Genomic DNA, 22243 nt, shown 5'->3' on the forward strand with positions numbered 1-22243 from the left:
AGGAGGCAAATTCACCCATCCACCCATCCAGCCATCCATCCATCCATCCATCTATCATATCTATCTATCTATCTATCTATCTATCTATCTATCTATCTATCTATCTATCTATCTATCTATCCATCCATCCATCCATCCATCCATCCATCCATCCATCCATCTAGCTACCATCTATATCTATCTATCATCTATCTATCCATCCATCCATCCATCTTTCTAGTGGTGTATTAATTTATCCTCAAAGATAACAACACTCCTGAATTGAGTCATCCCTTTATAACCAATTATTTAACAATCATTTGAAGTTACAAATCACGTAAACCTATCCTTGAAGTCGCAATTGCCTCAGACGCCTCATGCGGTTATGAGGTTACATTTCAGGTGCTTGGAAGGCAGCTGGCATTTATGAGTGGCTGCAGCATCCCTCAGTTGCACGACTGTGATAGTTTGAAGGGCCCTCGCTCAAAACCAGCGTGGTGTCAGGTGTCCCTGCATTTCCAGATTCTGTGCTTGGGTTGCCCATTGGAGGTCTGCATCTCTGTGCATACTCATTGCCCTTTGGGCCAGCATTTCACATACTTCACCCTCTCTGTCCCTGGTTTTCCCCTTAAGGACAAATGTCCTCTTTCCTTGAGGGAAAGGCAGCAACAGCTGGGAAAACCCAGTTTGAGACAGGCTGAACCGTTCCAGGCTGACAGCCAAGAACATGAGTGGGTACTTTGCACTAAAGCCGACATGCCTTGTCCTGAGTATTGAGAATAATTTTGAATGCCAAATTTCACAGCTAAGACATGCCTCAGATATTAGCGTGGCAGTGTTTGATGGAGGGAAAGGAAGAATGCTAATAAATTGGCAGAGCCTTGGAAATATCTTAATGAAATCTCTGCCTACTAGGTGGCTTTCTTATACCACTTGGCAATCACGTAACATACGCAAATTTAATTAGGTTTAATACCCACCTGCATTTAAAGGGTTATTATAGCCGTGTAGTTTGATCTCTGCTTCCCGATGAATATGACTGTTGGATCACTAGATGGATAGAGTGGCTATTAAAAAAAAACATGATTTGGCAACTCAAGTTAAAGTTGACTTAACTGACACTTCCTTTCAATCAAATCCTCTTAACTGAACTACTGAATCAACTTCTTTCATTGAATGAAACTGAATTGGGAGCCTGCCAATTGATTACTAAATTTTATAATTTCTATAGGTGAATCCTTTTCACAGAACAGGAAGTGGAGAAAGATCTTTCATCAATTTACTCCACAACCATTTATATTGCAATACTTAGGATCTTTGTCTTATCCTTTTAAGATAAATCTTAAAACTAGTGCTATATAACTACAGTGCAATCATTCACAAATTCAATTCCTGGTGGAAAGTTTGAATGCCACAGAATAGGATCGGGCTACGTGCATCTGATGATTCCTAAGAAGGATGAAACCAGATAAGTACTAACCCTGGCAGAAAATATAACAGACAGAGACTCTCTAACAGTAGTGAATGTATTCCCCTTCCCAACTGGGGCAGAAGTCATGATCGTATAAAACCTCAAACATGGAGACATGACAATAACTCAATGTCTATCTCTCCCTCCTGCACCTCAAGGAAAGTTGGATTCTTTATAAACATTATGTTCAATCAGATATGCAGAAGCTGGATATTTGCAATGCAAATGTGCATTTTCCAACCAGATTGCCCTCTAGATACGTAGAACGGATTTCACATCTAGAATCCCAGAACTGGCCACTCTAGCAAGGGAATCCTGGGAGCTGGTCTACCCAACTAGAAAGCAACCACATTGTACAAGGCTGGGACTGTTCTTCTACCTCAAGTCAGTTAAAGCCATTTCCATCCTTATAAATTAAAAAAAACCTTAATAAACACAAAATCACATGGTTGGTCGAAAGTGAAATGTTGGTGAGACATTTGCGCATTGTCATTTATAAGAATATTTGTACTCAGGTATTATTGGGGATGCTCATAAGCGACAACGTATACAGGCTCTGTAAAAGTCTGCCTTAACCGAAACTGAACTCCCACCCACGTTGAGTTTGGTTTCCCCAGACCATGCAAAGGATCTCCTGGTCAATCGCATTGGGGTGAATTGATCTGTACTGTATTGGCTAGGAAGTGGGGGAAATGCCCCTTTGAACAGATTATCATGGGGGGGAGGGGAAACAGTGGCCATAACTTTTTTCTTCAGTTACCCTCTGAATGCCGTCCTTCAGCTCCATAAAAGCATTGTCTAAAGGAACCACAGCTATTATCTTTGGCTGTTATCTGGCTCCAGTAGAGCTGAAAGTTTAATTCCCCATCAGCTGGGAATCACAGGAAAGCTATTTCATCCATGAGAGGTTGAACGGAAGCTTTCAGTAGTAAATAAATACATTTAATAGTGGAAAGTTTGATCCTCTTACCAGCCCCTCTCAGGGCCCTTTCATTCCTATAATCCATAGCTAAAACAGGGTGCATTGTAAAGGGGAGATGTATTTTGGGTGGAGATGCATATTTTGCTGTCAAATGCAGTGGTGTTGGCATTAACCCAGCCCAAACTGTTGACAGTAATAGAAGAGCGTTGATGGACATATCTAGCCAGGGGGAGGGGCATTCACATGCCGCCTAACGCTGTTTGTGGTGTGCTTGACCTGGTGGTAGCTATGGAAATGGAAGGAGCCTGTGAATCACTACCTAAGAATTGGAAAGGCAGACTAGAAGCAGGTGGAATTACTGTAGATTTCAGCCTCCAGGAATGGGGGAAGAATGCAGGTACCAAACCAGACACCACTGAGGACCCCTTGAAAAGCAAAGCTTGTAAATATTTGTGTTGTCTCTTTTGGGTCGAGCTGTACAGCTGGTGTCTTGAAGGCAGATCCGGGCAATGCACTAATAAGAAAGGCACTTTGCCAGGGCCTTGTTTTCTGGGATGTCTGGTTTTCCCGACTTCCAAAACTTGGTTTTACAAAATCAGGTCAGGTAGGACCTTGGTGATGGCTTATTTTTTAAAGAAGTCTACGTCTTTCGTTACTGTTCTTAATTGTATCTTTAATTGATTTAATAACATGCTCCCCTACACAGATCACAGTGTGGGTAACTTATTTTTTCTAAAGGCCTCCAGAAAGAGATGAAAAATAATAAATCAATGACATGTAAGCAGAATACCATACAGGGAATGCAAACTCTGTTATTCCCGCCTCAATAAAATCAGAGAGAGTACAGAACTGGGAAGGTCATTAAAATATCTGGCAGAAGAGGCAAAACCGATGTCGTTCCATGCCTTGACCCTCCTTTTTCTGGTTGCCATCGGTGTCACTTCAGAGGAAGCCCACAAAGGTCCAATATCTGAGGAAGGCAGCTTTTGCTGCAATTTCTTTACTTGAAAACAATCTATTTCTGCCTTTATGTAGTTTTGGGGTTTGGAGCGAAGATGCCAAAAGGAAGCTCCTCAACCTGATTTGCAGATGTGCGGGTTTTCATTTTACTTTCTTTGGGAAATATATGAATGTATGAATGTATCGAAACCCTCAATTTACCTTACCTGCCAACGAATGTAGAGAGAGCTCTGTATAAAATGCTTGTTCTATGAGCTCTCATTCTCCTATGGAAATCCCCTCTGACCGGACATTTCTCCAGTAAGAGACTGGAACCTTACCCAATTGATTGAGGAAGAGTTGGCTCAAACTGTGGGTCTTCTAGAAGCCTTCGAGTCTTCCGTGTTTCTGTGCTTGAGGAACGTCATGCTGGGTATTGGGCTGTCATTTTTACTTAAGAGTCTAAAAGTGCCAAGGACGTGATGGGGTCTAAGAATCCCCTGTTCATTAGTCAATAAGAAATTCCCTTTCAAAATATCTTGTCTTACCATAGATGCAAATGTTCCTTTTTATATTGTTTTATTTCAGGGAATGGTGTTTTTTTTAATTCAACTTGAGTTTTGTGGAAAGGGGATATGACAGGGCCTCCAAATGGTATTAAGTAGTAAAATATTAAATTACAATATTAGAAATGAATATGAACCACCTTTTTGATATAGAAGGCCACCCGATTCAAAATTGCTCTGGGTGACTAATGTAACTAAAAGAGAAGAGAAAGCAATTAAAGTTTTGTGTTGCCGTTCTTGTTGTTTTGCCTCTGCAGAAAGAGTGCGCTAACTTCATCAAGGTGCTGAAAGCTTACAACCAGACCCATTTGTACGTCTGTGGAACTGGAGCTTTCCATCCTATGTGCACCTACATTGAAGTTGGAGGACATCCTGAGGTAAGAGGGACACCTAAATTCAGTCTTTTTTTTTTCCAAGTCAGTTGTTTTAGACCTGATTTTGATTAATGACCGGCAAAGGTACAATCTGTTTCATTGTTATTGACTCTACCAGAGTGCAATCATGGTGGAAATGCTGAATCAGGACTGGAAACACTCATCTTTGAACCTTCAAGCATGGAAGCTCATAATGCCTATTTCATCAATATAATTTGTGTTTTAACCAAAGTTCAAGGCTTTTAAGCCCCATGCAAGCAATTTAAGAATATTTATAACCTTGGCAATGAAAGTTTGTCCATGGCTGAACTGCACCCAGGAGAAAAATTTCTTATATCAAGTTTAGTGTCTGTATGTAGAACTCATTAAAAAGTTTCACCCCCAACTGGCTTGCCATTTCTCCGTTTTCCCATTTCCGATTCACCCGCAGCTATTTCAGTCTGCTGCACCATCAAATATTTCCAGTCTTTCCAGCTTGTTAGTCGAATTCAGTTCTTGGGGATTTTGTGTGCATGTAATTTTCTTGGTGACATTATAAATAATGGCTTATTCCCTTCTTTTGCTTTTGAACTTCCCAGTCTAATTGAGTTGCTGGGATTTTTCCTCTTCTGAAGGACTAACCAGGATTTGTTTTTGTTTGTTGAGCTAAGTCAAGGACACTCGGGGTTATCGCCTACTGGGTAACAGATTAACACAGTTGGAAGGGAACGTGCAGGTCATCTAGTCCAACCCCCAAGCAGGAGACCCTACGCCTGCCTCTACCTAGGATCGAACTCACAACCTCCTGATTCTGAGGCAAGAGCTCCACCTTTAGGCCACTGCAGTTGTTAGTACTATAGCTCTAATCTATTTTTCAATCGGCAGACTCCATCTCCACACCTGGGTTTGGTTCTGGACTCCAGATCTTAAGGAAATTCAGAGAATCCCGAAGTAGAGGATGCAAAAGATAGAGGATGGGCAGGGGCTGGGAACTAGCCTATTTCCTTTCTGATGAGGCACGGCTGAGCACACCGGGTACATTTAGACACGTAGACAACGTAGATGAGATATGATGACTTTTTCCAAGACCTTGAAGTGGGTCCCGCAGGGAAGTCTCTGTCACCTGGAAGGCCAGAAACAGAACCACAGGCCATAGAGGAGCCTCTGGTTGTAATGACCAAGGCAGGTGGTGAGATCTTTGTGTGCCCAGGTAAAATCTGTACATCCTTGATGCCAGTCAATAAAGTTTGAGTTGGATTTCTCCACAGAGTAAGAACTTGGCTCTGTGGCACATCCAGTTTGATTATTCTGTTTTTATATAAGATAAACAAAGTGGTGTCTAACCGTCCAATGGTCTTGGGGATACTGGCTTATCGTGACTCGGCTGCTTCATGCTGCTCAGGTATTCTTGGTTCCCTCAAGAGAAACGTCTGGATCTGTTCATTTAATTTGGAATTCAAAATAAGAACTGCAGCTTCTTATTCTGTTAACAAGCCACAAACAAGCTCTAGTTTATTTAACTGCCCTTCTTGTCAGGGGAGTTAAACAAGAGGACAAGATGGGAAGTTTGCAAAGAATTCTTGCCACTAAGTCAGGAGCGGATTCTGTAAGGATTAATCATGGCTCATGAAGACAGTTATGACCAAAAAAAGGAACGTTTCGCCTTTCTCCCGTGTAACCTTTGCAGCGACGGCTTCAAGAACAATTCAAACTCCGTTATACTTTAATCTTTCATTGGAAGGCCTGCCATTTAATTTATGGGGCTGTTTTTCAGCTGATCGCCTTGGAGCAGTTACTTGCTAAGATATTAGCAGCCATCTTCCGGATTTGACATTCAAGATTGCAAATTAATGTTAAAAAAAGAGAATATCATTATTCATGTGATTGAGGCTGTGCCTAATCACTTAAACATCAGATTACTGTCTGGCAGAGAAATTAACATATTAAAAGCTGTGAAGATTATTTTTCTCCATCTATATATAATTTTTGGGAAAAAAAAACATTATTTTTTAAAACCCCTTCCCCCCCCCAGGACTCTTTATTTCTAGGTGTTGGCTTTTATTGTACAGGAATTCAGCATACGTTCTTGTTTCGTGCTTGAATGCTTTCCTTCAACACTTATTTGTTAATTATCAATTGTCTCTCACGGAGACAAATTCACCCACCCACCCCCGAGAACGCGGCTGATGGCTGCATAAACAGAATTTTATTCCGTGTACTTCATTTGGGATCTGGGAGCCACATTAATTGACTTAGTTCCTTAACATACACATCAGTCACAGGTCTGGCGTCTGTTGATGGATAAGTGACAGACTGAGATCTTTACTTTATGAGCATACAAGATGCACAATGTATGCAACTACCATTATATTTACCGTAGGGACGTATATGGTGCTGCAGTTAAGCACACCCTCAGCCACTCAATGGCCACTCATTCCTTCACATGCCAATTGCCTCCAAAAGAATGTTGTGTTATGTGAGAGAATTTAGAGAAAAAAGACCTCAAAGGAATGGCTTCCTTTTCTTCCCCTTCTCCTGCCTGCCTTCCTTCCTTCCTTCCTTCCTTCCCTTCCTTCTCCTTTATCAAATTTATATAGCCACCTGTCCAGTGGTAGGTTTCTATTATTTTTTCTTCCGGTTCACTCATGGATGTGGATATATGAATGCTGATAATTAATCAACAATTTATAGAAATAAATATTAGAGAAGAGAAAAGGTTTTTTTCCCATTCAGGAGGATTTTTTTTTCAATATTGTACATCAGCATTACATTATCTATGAAGATTTAGTCCTATATCTTTAATTTATCCATAATGTTTAGTTTGGAATGGTTTTTTCTCTTAAGATTGGATTAAATAATTGGTTAAAAAGTTTGCAAATTATTTTTAGTACAGCACAAAAATGGTGAGAGTTTCTCCTAATCCTCACTGGCCCTTTTTTCCTCAGAAATACATCTTTTAACAGTTCCCGTAAGTTAATGCATTTCATTCATTCCCATAGATCTCTGGATCAGGTCTGGATCTTTCTGAATATATTAGAAGTTCAATTCGTCACTTCAAATATTCAACGTTTTGAAGATTAGCACCTCTATATTAAGGGTAAAAATCAAAACACAGCCGTCTCCATCCTTGCTTTCGTTTCGTGCAGTTGTGTTAACTGGTATATCTGTACGTAGCACAAGCTGTTCAAATTATACATAAGGATGCTTTTGAAGCCCTTGTACGTACTGAAACTATTTCTAGCAATGAAGCAGGGAAAGTATCATTGTGCCTGACAAGATAAATTATATGTCATTAAATGAACCCCATGACATTCATCAGCTTTGAAAGGTCTTTCACATCCTTCAGAATTATAGATTGCTTAAGGAGAGCTGAGGTGGCATGTCTTCCTCTCTTGCCTTCCAATTTTAGCAAATAAACGATGCCAGTGTTAACTCTGCCACTCACAGAGCACTGAAGTTGGAATATGAAAAAGCAATAATAGTAAAAAAAAAAAAAAAAAAAAAGAAGAGTGAGTGCATGCAAGATAAATCAAGTCTTTTTACCCCATGGAGTTTGGGATGGTTTTTTTTCTTCTTTCAATTTCCTTTAATTCGAGATGGAAATTCTCAGTAAAACATTTTACAATTTGACCAACTTTTTTCAACGAGCCTCCAGCTGTTGACATGGAAGATGTTGGGTCTGCATTGGCAGATGTGTATCCGGTCGATCCCACCGGTCCAAACTCGTTACATAGATTAAAACGGTTATTTTGAATGAAAACAGATGAAATATTTGAATCCCCCCAGGGCCGTCCTGAGGGTGGGGTGGCTGACAGAGAAAGCCAACATGGCAGCCTCAGTGGTGCAACTGAATCTCTCCCTCTCGTCTTTCCTCTTCGACCGCATTCAGCTCTTCCTTCAGGTGAGCCCCGGTGTCAGCACAAAGGAGACTCTTGGCTATCTTTCATTGTTGTCACTGGGGGGGGGGGGGCTTTCATTCAGGCCCTGAAATAAGGAACAGCCCTCAGGATCTTAGCTGACTTGATAAGAGGGGGGAAGCCACTGGGGGCCAATTCTCAAAGCGTGCAGGAGGATCCCCTGGGCTGCCTCAGAGAGGGGAGCAGCCTGGCCCAGCACATCTCTTGGCAGGGGGCGGAAGGAGAAGACCTCGGCCATTCTGAAACAATGTTGGATTCACTTATTGCACCCCAAAATAGAGAAACATTTAACCATTTTAGCTCTAGGAATAGTTTTGTTTTGTTTTTTACTGTGGAATGAAGTGTATCTTCCATTGCTTCCACCGCAGTGGAGTGTCACCTTATATAAAAGCAACCTTCGCTTTGAATCCGGGTCACCCATGGAGTGGAATTCTATACTGTCATCTTTTGTGGAGGAGGGGCGTATCTCACACGGGGCTTTCCCCATTGTTGCTGAGAGATAATTGCAGATCTTGACTACAAAGTTATGTACAGCGTGGAACACCTGAAGGGAGGGAGGGGGGAGGAGGAGGAGGAGGAGACACTGCCATGAAAGCAAAAATTTGGGGAGCATCTTTCCTAACTAGCAAACTTTATTAAAAGGCATCGGCTGACATCGCCAGATGTGCAGTGGCTGGGCCAGTGTTGGCTACTTGACAATGTGTGGACTTCAGCTCCCAGGATTCCCCAGCCAGCTTTGCTTTGATACAAGATTTAACTTTGGGGGAGGGAGAATAGAGGTGGGTTGCCCAGGTCCAATTGGCATAGATGACAGGTACCTTATCAATGAAGAATTGGAAGCAAATTCATCCCCAGGGAAGCACTCAAGATTCCTTGTCCTGTTTTGACCGGGCGTTGTGTTGAGTTCCTTGACTCCTTGTTTTCCCGCCTCTCAGAATAACAAAAAAAAATAGTTCACATAGGATAATAACTACATAAGAGAGCACAGAACTGATGATGAAAGCAATTCTTGATGATTGTTGTAGAGAGAGAAAGCCTTCACGTATTCTTTGCCTTCTCAGTCCTTGCCATCTGTAAGGCACCATAGTAACCAAGAGAGAAGACATTAATCCCGTCTTGCTCCTTCCTTCCTCTTTGTCTCTGTCTCTCTGTGATTCTCTCTCTCTCTCTCCCTCCCTCCCTCCCTCCCTCTCTCTCTCTCTCTCTCTCTCTCTCACACACACACACACACACAGGCACACACCTACACACATTAAAATGCAGCTGATATTCATTTTCTTGTAAAATGTAGCAGGATGGAAGCTACTTATCCCTTGGAAGGAGCTGGACACACCACGATTCACAGCTAAATATTTACTCTGGCTATTAAAGGATGCTTAGCATTTCTTACTCTTTGTGTGGGTGGATACCTGCGGATGCCTTCAAATCAGTTCTGACTCCTGGCAACTGCAGTTTTCCTAGCAAGATTTTCAGAAGGGATTTGCCCTTGCCGCCTTCCCAGGACTGAGAGGGAGGGCCTGGCCCCAAGTCACCCGGCTGCCTTTGTGTCTAAGATGGAACTAGAATTCACAGTCTCCCAGTTCCTTCACTTCTCTATTCACGGGGCATCCCGTGAGCACTTCCTTGTGACTCCACTAGCCTAAGAGAACAGGCAGGTACAATCTCATCAGGTTTCACTGACTCCTATTGACCCTTGTTGGGTTTCAATGATAATAGCCTGTTTTCTGGTGGATGTTGCTTTACATGGTTCATAAATGATTATGTACCGATCAACATCCAGTAATATCAATTATCATGACTGGGAAATAATTGCTGGGACATTTAGAAGAAGAGCTGAACTTTCTGGCCTAAGTGATATTTCAGAAAAGCAAAGAGCCATAAAGAGGGAGATTTTAAGTACCTCAACATCTGTTGAGAAGCAAACCTTGCCAAGTCTGGTTCCCCCAGGAAGTCCCAGACCGACCTTGCCAGTAGGTTTCTCCCTCAATGAGCAAATGAAAACACAAGTCAAGTTCTCCTTGCCTTGATTCTTCTCTGTGAAGACGACGGACTGAAAGGGAGGGGGGTGGATGGCATACGTGCCATGCGGTTGGCATTAGCTCTTCAGCCCGGCCTTCAGCTCATCTCCCAATGGTGCACCCATCACAGCTGGGCTGAAACCCATCCGCCTTGATCTTGTTCTTCCTCTGATTCTCTCTCCTTCTGCCTTCCCCGGCATTACAGACCTCCCTCCACAGGACTCTTCACAAGATGCCTCCAAAATGGAATGATCATTTAAGCCTCCGCATCGGTGCCTTGAGTGAGAACTCTGGGTTGACTATTCAAAACTTGATTTGCTTATTTCTTGGCAAAACAACAATAACAACCCATTGAGCATAATCAGACATTTACCTTCGACTTCAGAAAAAAGGGATTGCAATAAATCCAAAGGGAAAATTAGTAGGATCCCTTCACGTGAGAGGAAAATGGGAAAAGAGACCAAGTCAAGAAAGAAATGAAAAGCACAACAGCAAATAATGAATTTTAATTAATTTAATTTTAAATTTAATACTGAATTTTTAATTCTTTGAACACATAGAGTGTAATGATAGTATTTCATTGGAGGCAAAAAAAAGTCAAGATGGCATCACAAATATGTGATCAAAGTTCAACCCTCGGCAATCAATAATCAATAGCTCCTCTATTGTCTATATTAGTGCTAACTATCAACCGTTTGAAGGTTATTTTTGGAAACCTCGTGCCACTTGTTGCACAACTAGATGAACTCAGTGAATAATCACACACAGTTAAAACCAAGCTGTCTGTAAAAGGCTTAGTGTAGCCCATCTCAAAGCCATCTTCATGAGCCCCGTTGAAGGTTCTCTCCCTCCTTTTGTGCTTCCACACTCAGAACAGGAATGCCTATTTCCAAAACTCTACATTTTACAAAACGGACAAGTCCATCCTGAACTCTCGCAATGGAGCTCAGTGGAAAACCTGCTGCGAATTTATAACACGTCAACCCCCCACCCCCCCAAGGGCTCCCTGCAGCACCGAGTCCCGGCAGGGTGCTAATGATTGCCTTGGCCCTCACCTTCAGGTTAACTCACCCAGATTGCATCAAGGTGGAGGGTAACAGTGCATGGCTCAGATACGGGATAATTACAGCACTGAAAGTTTCTTAGCTGTTTAATGGTTACTTTTCCAATAACGCCTTTGCTCTCTGTGTTTATGGGTGGAGTTAACTCTTGAATTGTTACTTATTTCTGGGGAAAGCGCCCATGGATGCAAAATAGGTATAGGTACCGGATTCGTTTTTGCTCTGGGATGGGCGATATTTTGGGGCCACTCCAGAGTTTTCGGATGGTGGAGAACCAAAGGGAAGGTAGGCAGCATCCCCTGTGCAGATTCATTTTGAGGTAGGGAGTTTGGGGGTTTTCTTTGCTCTTTCATGCTCATGTGCACAATTTTAAGCCTTATGTCAAAGTGTTTATGTATTTCTCAACTCAAAACGGAAAGAAATTATACTGATGTTCAAATACCATTCAAGAAATTATACAGTTTGAAATAACTCTGACCAGTGGGCAGATCTGAAAATCAATGGGACTAGGGGGGCTTTCTACAACTCTTAGTTATCCATCTGGTTGGTTATCAATTACTTTGATAGATTATTTACATGAAAGAAACGGTTTAATCTCCAATAAGCCTCTTCAACCCTTTGAGTCCAGTCCTGTCTCCTTTATCCTTGCCATCTTTTTTCCTGTGTCCTCTTGTTCAACTGCCAGGTTCCTACAGATACACAATAGATTTAATGAATCAACGGATCAAATGCTGATCATTAGGAACCACAAATATGAATTAATGTTCTTTGAAGTACCCTGTTCACAATGCCACCCCTTAGATGGGAGGCGTGTTAGTGTACAGATCTGTAGTCTTGTGAAAGCCATGTGTAAGATGTTGTAAATCACAAGGGAGTCTTAGAACAGAATTACAGGAGGTTCCTGGCTTCATCTCTTCTGATTTATTCCAGATAAAGAGATTCAGCCGATTAAATCTGGATGTCTATGTTCAATTCCGCAAATTAAATTGGAATGACTTTAATCAATGGAATTTGATTATGTAACCAATTCCTTAATAAAATGTGCTCAAGAGTTCTGCAAAAGATGATATAAACCAGATACGTATTTTTAGAAAGGGGAAGCATATGGCCACGTAATTCAGACAGATGGCGCCCATCTTTTCCTTTCAATGTCCTGGCCTTCATGGCTCTCAGCCTTCCCCTTTCTGGAGACTTTTCTAGAGCACGCTAACTAGAGAGGGGACCGGAAGAGCAACCTGTCGGATGAATGGCAGGGTCTTTCCTTTTCCTTTAGGTTTTTAGCCGAAACGATGAAATGTCTGTGTGGTTTCTCTTACGCTTTTCAAAAGAAAGTGGGGGGGGGGGGATAGTATTTCAGTGTAATGATAAATGGTGCTGATTATTATCCAAAAAGCTACTCAATCATGATACCTTTTAGAAGACTTATGAAAGATGCTGTTGCAGTATGAAATATAATACCCATTGATAGCCATAAGGAAGAAGCAGTTATGTAAACCAATATCAGGTCTAATTCAAATATTGAATCAGATAAGCCAGATGCATTTTTCCTAGAAGTCAGTCGGAAGAATATTAAGACAATGGTGTGGCAATTTTTCTTATCTAATGCAATGCCTAGAATAGTTTATCTAACAATATCAAAAAATTATATTAACTTAAAAAAATAACCATATCATTCTTCATAAATAAAATATTACACATTTACATAGATATATTATTTTGGTAATTGAGGTAAATCTTGTCAAGGTTTGAGCTTAGTTTATATGATGCAATGATTTGTCCTAATAATAGTAATTAACCAATGGCAGTTTTAAAATATTTCTTTTTAGCTGAACTGTCTGAAGAGTTTGTTAAGCCATTTGAAAATGAAATCGGCGCATAAATTTTTTTACAGGTATAGTTTTTCTCAGTGAAAGTATCATGGCTAATAATGAGATAATTATTGTTAACTGAAACAGTTATGATAACTCAATGCATTGGCAATTTTTTGCATGAATTATTTTAATGAGTTGATTGGTGAATTGGTATCCATGTAGAATGAATGAATGAATGAATGAATGAATGAATGAATGAATGAATGAATGAATGAATGAATGAATGAATTGATTGATTTCGGATTTTGGCTTTAACTGCATTGATCGTATGGTTATATTTTGAATTCTGTCTTCTATGTGTATTTTAGCTGCCTTACTGGCATGAAGGTGGGGCTCTATATTCAATAATAAATAAATTACAGACGTCCTTAGAGAGTGAAACGCAGAGCTGCGTAGGGGCAGATCTAGAGACGGAGATAAAGATAGGAGATAGGAGAAAGAAACCAGCTGGGCCCCTTGTGGAAACGGCCTGCCACTTGCCTCCTTCCAGGGTTATTTTCTGTTTTATAGCCCCAGGAGGGGAGCAAGGTAGACTCACCTGCTTGCAGAATGAGAAGCTGAGAGAATTAATTTCCCCCCGGCCCATTCAGGCTGCAACTTGCCTGCGTTCTTTGCTTGATATGGATTCCTGTGTTAACCCAGCTCATGGGTCGGCTTCCGTCATGTCCAGTTTCGCCCTGAGTTAATAAAACTGATCCTTTATTTCACAGCCAGTGTACCAGCACATGTCCGTCTCCTTGTCCATCTGGGCAGTCCTAATATTTTGACTTGGCTGGAGAGTTCTTGCTCCAAAGTATCTCATCAATCATTTTTAAGGGGTCTTTCTTCGCAGAATGCCTTCCCTCTCCATGACTTATGCTGCTTAGCTGTCTTTGAAGAAGAGGCTCGTTTCCTTAAGGTGTGTGTGTGTGTGTGTGTGTGTGTGTGTGTGTGTGTGTGTGTGTGTGTGTTTTGAGATCATGGGCATTAAAAAGCTCTAAGAGAAGAAAGATGAAATAAATCAAGGAAGGTGACTTTTCCGGTGGGGGGCTTTCGCTTTTAAATTTTAGGCCTCCAAATATGCGCTGGTGAGTTTCATTCAGTGATGTCGTCAGAGTTTTGATCTGGCCTGTTTTATTTGTCTTAGCCCAGGGAAAAGGCTTGTGTGAAATTCTTGCACTGCCAAGAGTGGGTGTGCCTACAGGCGAGCTTTGCAGGAGGATTTCAAATGGCTTTGTGGTTCTCAGGAGGAAAACCTTCTCTACAATTCGTCCATACAGATTGAAAAGACAAGATGGCAGCCAGGATGGGTCACTTGGAGCCCGCCCCTTTTCTATGGGCATTGTGACTGCCGTCGTGACTTTTCACCCAATGCCCTGAAGAAAGACCCTCCCTCTCAATAAAAGCTGTGAACTGGAGGTTTTTTAATGTTTGGCTGCTATTGTGTTTTCTTTTTTTCCACAGTATAACCTCAAAGTTGGCTCCCAGATAAGAGCTGCCAAACTCCCAATGACAAGAGATGGTAATAAAACAACATCTCTAAGTGCTTTGCATCTTCTAGTGCCTGCCTGGACTTTGGCGATCTATGCCTAATTTAAATGTAATTGGAATATAATTATCCCAAAGCAGCACTGCCAATCTTAAGGTTGACGCAATGCAAGAAAAATAACAGTGTGATGGAACCGACACGTAAGGAGTTTTAAGAGGAATTGTTAAAGTTCAGTTGGAGAGGGAGGACGATATGACATGTTTTTATACTGTGGGATACGTTACATCGACCATGGTATCCTTCTGCGACGACTGCGGGAGGTGGGAGTGGGAGGCGCCGTGTTGCGGTGGTTCTCCTCCTACCTCTCGGACAGGTCGCAGTCGGTGTTAGTGGGGGGGCAGAGATCGTCCCCTAGGCCCCTAACTTATGGGGTGCCTCAGGGCTCGGTCTTATCCCCCCTACTATTCAACATCTACATGAAACCGCTGGGTGAGATCATTCGCAGGCACGGGATTAGATACCATCAATATGCGGACGATACTCAACTGTATCTGTCCGCCCCGTGCCAACTCAATGAAGCGGCAGACGTGATGAACCGCGGCCTCGAAGCTGTTATGGACTGGATGAGGGTTAACAAGCTCGTGCTCAACCCAGAAAAGACCGAGTGGCTGTTGTGTTTCCCTCCCAGAGATTCGACCAATATTCCATCACTCAGGCTGGGGGGTCAAATTCTACACCCCTCAGAGAGGGTTCGCAACTTGGGAGTCCTCCTGGACTCACAGCTATCGTTTGACCACCATTTAATGGCTGTGACCAGGGGGGCATTCGCCCAGGTTCGCCTGGTGCGCCAGTTGCGACCCTACCTGAATCGGGAGGCTCTCACAACAGTCACCCGGGCCCTTGTGACCTCTAGGCTGGAATACTGCAACGTGCTCTACATGGGGCTGCCCTTGAAGAGCATCCGGCGACTTCAGCTAGTACAGAATGCGGCCGCGCGAGTGATTGTGGGTGCACCTCGGTTCACCCGCATAACACCTATCCTCCGCGAGCTGCGCTGGCTACCTGTCGATCTCCGGATGCGCTTCAAGGTGCTATTAGTCACCCATAAAGCCCTACATGGCAGTGGATCTGGATACTTGAGAGACCGCCTTCTGCCAATTACATCCCTGCGACCAATAAGATCACATAGATTAGGCCTCCTCCGTATACCATCGGCCAGCCAGTGTCGGCTGGCAACTACAAGGAGGAGGGCCTTCTCAGTAGTAGCCCCGACCCTTTGGAACGAGCTCCCCGTAGAGATTCGCACCCTCGCCACCGTCCAGGCCTTCCGCACAGCCTTGAAGAACTGGCTCGCCCGTCAGGCCTGGGGACAAGGATAATTCCCCTCCCGAATGATGAATGTATGTTGTTTATTATTTTATTATATGTCTTATCTTAATGTCTGTATCTCCCCTTCCCCTATTTTATGTGAGCCGCCCTGAGTCCCCTCAGGGAAAAGGGCGGCCTACAAATATTAATAAATCTCTAAATCTCTAAATCTCTTTACATAATCCAACAAAGTTACATGGCTGACCCTGGATTCTCATCTAGGCACTTGTGTGATTTTTGTGAGTTCTGTATGCATCAAAAATGTCAGGCATAAGAAATAGTTTTAAACAGATATCTGAAGAATGTCAGGAAAGCAACACCTTGGATACTGGAGGTTTTTATGGGTTCCTAATCTTGCCTGAATGGTGAAATTCCCTAAGTATCACAAAGGAAACCCAAAGTGATGTATGTGTTTCAAAGGTGAAGTCTCGACCATATTAAATCTTGTGAGAATTCTGATAAATATTCCAGTAAACAAGCAATATTTCTTCCACTTCAGAATCTAAGGGAGAAACAGGATTTTTGGTTCTAAGACAAAAAAGAAATAGCATCCTGGGAAATGACTTCCTTTTCCTATCCAATATAGTCAACTTACTAGCCAGGATCCGGCCACTATTGCTGATGACCAGGTTCATAGGCCAAGAGAGAGAGAACGGGGGCAGATGTGGATAATTTTTGAAGTCACTTAAGGTTGGGAAGATTATTGACTACGCAACCTGCTCCCTAACTCAAGCTCCTCAATGGAAGGCTGCCTCTGATAGGACAATTGGAAACGCTGCTATGTGGCCCACAACATTTTTGCTATTATAAGGGATCAGATTTAACAACTTGTTAAGAGACAATTACTTGTCTCTTCTCCTCACAACAGCTTGCAGGAGGAAAAGGAAGTTAAAAGAAACCTCTTTTGGGCAAGTGGATCCCCGCTGTTTTCCTTCTGTTTTTGTGTCTGTCGCCTCCTTAACCGGCTTAAGGACAACCGTTTCCTTTTGAGAAAAATGGAAAGAAATGAATCTTAGGCATTTCTCACTGCGGCTTCTCTGCATGGAGGAGAAGCATTACTCACTAGCCCTGACCCTATGGAGCTCTCCTCCCGAGATCCACCATGAATATTTCTTGGTGCAGAAGCCCTTTTACCTGCCAGTGTCCTTCCCGCCTGTCTCCCTACAGAGAAGGCATGGAGTATTTTGTTTTTAAGAGTGTGGCTAAGCATCCGTGGGGGAAGGGGAGCCGAAGACCCTCCTACACAGTTGTGAGACTGACATCATGACACACCTGATATCAGTGGGATTAACCAGCACATGCTTCTGATTTTGACAAAGGGGAGGGATGACAGTCTAAAGAGGTGCGAGAACAACCTGAAGTTAAAAAAAGGACTGGTGAATAGCTGCAATATGCTCTTTGATTAATCAAGTCTTCTGCGCTCTTGCAATATTGCCACCATTACATTGTCCTTGAGAAGTTTTCCTCCATACTGTGTACAAATAGGACTGCAGTCCAGCTGGGGGGAAAAATGTTGAGGTTAAACTTTGAGGACAGCTTAGAAGTTCTCGTCTTCTTCCACTTGAGGGGTGTGGGTGGGTGGTAAGCGAAGAAAGGCGGAAGGGTTGAAAACGTGATCTGTGGATCATTTGTGTGTGTGAGAGAGAGTATAGTCGTCTTTGAGGCTTAATTTGATCAGTAATTAAGCCCAGAGTTTATGTAACTCACCAATGGAACTCATGAATGTGACTTAATTCTGTAGCTACCTTTAAAGCTAAAGTGCTTTTTTTAGGGGAAGTCCTGAGTAATTTTCTACTTAACGGTAGCAATACAACCAAGATATGCAGAGTACCGTCAGTGAGATGGACGGTTTGGAAGTGTAATAAATAAACAAGTATCGAGATGGCAGCCCCGGGCAGTCCATTCAAAGCACGGCCTCCTCTTGGCTGGCTTCGTTTTTACTACACCCTTCCAGGTTGCAAGAGGTGGTGTTCTGCTACCACAGTTACAACTGATAGGAAAGGAAACAAAGTTTGCAATAATAGGATGTATTATTTTGGGGAGGTAGGTTCCAAATAAGCAAGTGCCTTCTCAACCATGAAAATCTGGCAAAGGCTGTTGATTGTCTTTTCCCACAACAATATTAGACAGTTAATGATTTGGCCATTGCTTCAAATTGGCTAAAAAGACAATTGGGTGATATTCCATGACCATAAAATTAGAAGCCGGCTGCTATCTAGAGAAAACACAGTTGTCACTTCATAATCGACTCTTCCTGTAGTTGAATATTGAAAATATTTGCATTTCAAAGGGAGGGAGGCCGAGTGGTGAGATGCAATCTTGGTCCAGAGAGAAGGTGGGCCAACATAAACCCACCCACCCTTTGGGTCAACAAAGCCAGCCTTTGCGTTGCTAGGAGGGTCTCATTTCCACCACTTTCCCCCTATCTAGGGAGCGTGAGTGTTTGGTGTGATTGATCTTCCATTTCAGCCACCCTTTCTATCTTCCTCCTCCTTCCTCCTCCTCCTCCCCCTGACATCAGTGACAACTGTTAAAACAGGATAGATGGGAAACTTCTGGGGAAAATATGAAAGCGGCAGAAAAAGATAATTGTGATATAGCTGCTCAATTTGTTTCAATAGATTAGCCCCTAAAGCAAAGGCCCTGAGGTGGGAAGCGACTTTTCAGCTGCAGTTAAAAAATTCCTTCCCAGGGTCTGTTGATTGTACAGCCTCCCTTGTTTCTTTCTATGGCTTCACTCTCCAAAGGGAAAGAAAAACAAAGTAAGAACTACAGCAAAGGACAAAACAATGTTAAACATGGAAAAATTCCTCCAAACACCCCCTCAGATTGATATGCAAAATCAATTAAACCTTGACCGCACAGAACCCTGTTTATTGGTCTTTCCATTTAATTCATAAATATCAGCTTATTCCAACACATTTCTTCAAAGACATGTAAGTCCCATTTTCTTGCTGACAATGCAGAACCATAATTTCTGCTATGTTCCTGGCTTGATATGTCTAAAATCTTTCCTAAGTTGATAAGTTACATATTTTGATACATAAACACTATGTAAACATTGCATTAAGCTTTATTTTTCTTGCAAAAATCATATTAACAATCACGTCAGTATTTCACCAAGAGAGGGCAACCATAGAACAAATTCAAATCATATGTATAATAGTACCTCAAATATGTTATATTTCCAACATCAAAAGTCTGACACTGTTTGAGACATCCCATAAACATGAGGCTGTGAGAGACATATGATTGCAAGAAACATATTTAAATGTAGTTAAAACACAAGTGAGCATCGATTTGTCATAACAGATGTTCCAGCTCTGCATTTCAAAATTCATGCAAATTGCCAACATTTATCAAGCCAAAGATTGGCAAGGAAACAAGGCTACACGAATCTATCACAGAACACATATTGAATGAAACTGGAAGAAGATGGGTTTGATTTAAAAGTGGCTAAAGAAACTTCAATAACTTGTATTATGCTGGTGGTTTTTCCCCTGTTAGCTGAGAACATGAATGTCAGAGAGCTTAGTGTGAAATGGGTCCAAAATTGAACTGGGAGAAGATTAAATCAATGTCAAAAATAATAATGAAGATGTAATGTCATTCTTCTCTGATCAATCACCAGAATAAACCAGAACAAAAAACTAATAATTGTCTCTCAGAATTTGACTAAATAGATTTTATTTTTGACAAAAAGAAAAAGCAGACTTTTGAATAATAATATGGTTAAACGTTTTAGAAATACATCTTCCAGGCCACTTTTATTATGATTATCATGAGAGTGTTATCAAATTGTCAGTTGTAATTTCTATCTGTAATTCATTTCATAACCTAAATTTAAATCTGTTACAGTGCATACAATTATTCACATGACCCCTGAATGAAAAACAAATCTCTAATATAATATGTCCAGAGTCCACTAAAATACATATTTTACGGCATAAGCCAGCTCTGTATTATTCAGAAGGGAACCATTTATATGTTCTTGGGGAAAAAATCTATAAGCTTGTTTAAAATTGAATTCTATAGAGTAATTTTAACTTGTCAAAGAAGACGTTGTAATTATGTCTGCTGGAACATGCATCTCGGAGGATACAATGCAATCAATTTTTCATAGCTGGTTTTATACTTCAACCATACTATTTATTAGTGGAAAGTTATTATTTCTTTTTGAAAAGGGGAATGGAAAGGACAGCTCTTTCTCGGAGAGAGAGCTCAATTTAAGGTTTAAATCAGAGGACAAAAGGCAGATTGTCATTGCCGTTCCCATTTGATGACTTGATGTATAAAACTTAGGATGGTCATACAGCAAATGCATGTATAAGTCCACAATTTGTTCAACTTCCAAATTTAAAGCAAAATAACTCCTTGGCAAGACCTGAATTTAGGTTTCTTCACTCCTGCGCCAAGTTGGCTCTTGTACAAAATATTATAAAAGCTGTTAAATATATTGCATTAAAAACAAATTGTTTTTGCTACAGAACTGTAGCAGCACCAAAGCCACGTGGGGCAAGTAGGTGTCAGAAGTGACAAGTGTGTTTGCAGCCAAGTGGACCTGGTGACTCACAAGGCATCCGGACACCCCCCCCCCCACCTTCCCTTGAGAGCCCCCCACCCCACCCCCGTGGACAGGCTTGTAAGTCACGGGAGGGCGTAATTGTAGCCACTTTGTCCAAAGAGCTGAGTAATCCACCAAGTCAGATTTATGGGTTTTTAGCATTGCAGGTTATTAAAGCAATTGCATTGGTACTTCCCTTATGTTGATTGTTGTAGCTCATGTATTGCCCTGTGTGGGAGACAGACACGTGTTGCTATATCTGGATGATTTGCTGTTAGTTGGAATGACACCATGCTAGGCAAGGTCTTCTGATGATGAACAGCATTTTTCTAAATACTTGGAGATGCATGCTACAGTTATCAAGAGCCAGCAGGGCTAATCCCAATAAATTGTGCCAGATTAATCATCTTTAATAGAGTTACTAGTTTAGTTGATTAGGAGAATGGTTGTCCTGGGCTTTAGTAAAGATCTCTGCTTAATAATCAAGTGAAATAATAATGGCTAGGTGATAGTATGTTAAATGGACTCCCTTTGGCCCCCAACATACTTGATCATGGCTTCTCACAACCGGGAAGGAGAATGCAGGGTAGAATGTACTTCAGGGCTCTGTTGTGGGTCCTGTGAAGATCAACATTTTTATCAGTGATCTAGGTAAGATAGTTGAAATGGTCAAGACTTCAGATGACACAATTCTGGGAGCTAATATTTTAGAAGACAAAGTATTCAGACAAGAACAAGGCAAGCTTGAGTAGTAGCCTGATAGGACGGAATCTACAAGGAGAAATGTAAAGCTAGGCAGTCATGGAGGATACAGGTGAGATGTGAGAATCGGATGGGGCAGAGCTGGCTGATTAGAAGGATGCGTGAAAAGGACATTCTTGGGGTTCTTCTAGCAAGACCAATGCGCCAGCAAAGGGCCCTGGCAGCTAAAGAAGCCAATGTTTATGTTGTTGTACATTAAGATGACCATCGGGACCATAAATCCTGGGAAATAATTTTCTGTTACCCTGAATTGAGGTTGAATATTGTTCTGAGCAATACAGTTCAAAAGAGACAATAATACATTGGAGCCAGTTCAGAAAAGGGCTCTCAAGAAGATGAGGGTTTCAAAATTAAGACCCAGGAGGAGCAGTTGAACAATTCAGGTGTGTTAAGCTGATATAAGCCATGACTGAGGGGAAAGTAACAGTGTTCAGCTACCTGAAGGCTTCACACACGAAAGAGGACATGGGATATTTCACTGGTGTGGTTGAAAATTTTGGTTGAAAGTTTTACCTAAAGTGATGCTTGCAGGCAGATATGACAATTCACCATGACCAACTTATCTATTGTAACTCTTGTATTTCTGGATTGACTTTCTTTATTATTATTGACCACATTGAAATTAATTCAACTTTTATATTTGTTGAATTTTCCCGCGTAGAGTTATCTGTGACAAGTTGGCCATGCGAGTTGTCCTAGATCCATAACATCAACCTTTCTACCCTGTCCCTTTTTCAGGGAAACCCAAGTGATCAGACAAGGAACCTGGATTTTATTTCCTCATCCATCCAAAACCTGGGCCACAAAGGGCAACATTTGCACCATCAGCCATCCTGCATTTCTAAAATCAGTTAGCATGACTTAATCTAACTGGTGGATTTTAAAGATACATTTACGGTCATTTGGAAGTTTCCTCCTTTTGAGAAGGTTGATTGGAATAAAACTTCTGTAGGCTGGTCTATTTGACTGTAGCAAATTAAACTG

At 41.7% G+C, this 22243-nt stretch overlaps 1 protein-coding gene across 1 annotated transcript in view; it reads left to right on the forward strand.

The window, feature by feature from the left end:
• Positions 1 to 22243, forward strand: part of SEMA3A (semaphorin 3A) — a 76054-nt gene that overhangs the window by 12491 nt on the left and 41320 nt on the right. The window contains exon 3 of the mRNA XM_032220582.1: positions 4135 to 4254. Coding sequence (XP_032076473.1) covers positions 4135 to 4254 — 120 coding nt within the window. The remainder of the gene's footprint in view (positions 1 to 4134; positions 4255 to 22243) is intronic.

Source organism: Thamnophis elegans, chromosome 7 (genome assembly GCF_009769535.1).
Source record: "Thamnophis elegans isolate rThaEle1 chromosome 7, rThaEle1.pri, whole genome shotgun sequence".
Classification (NCBI taxonomy): domain Eukaryota; kingdom Metazoa; phylum Chordata; class Lepidosauria; order Squamata; family Colubridae; genus Thamnophis; species Thamnophis elegans.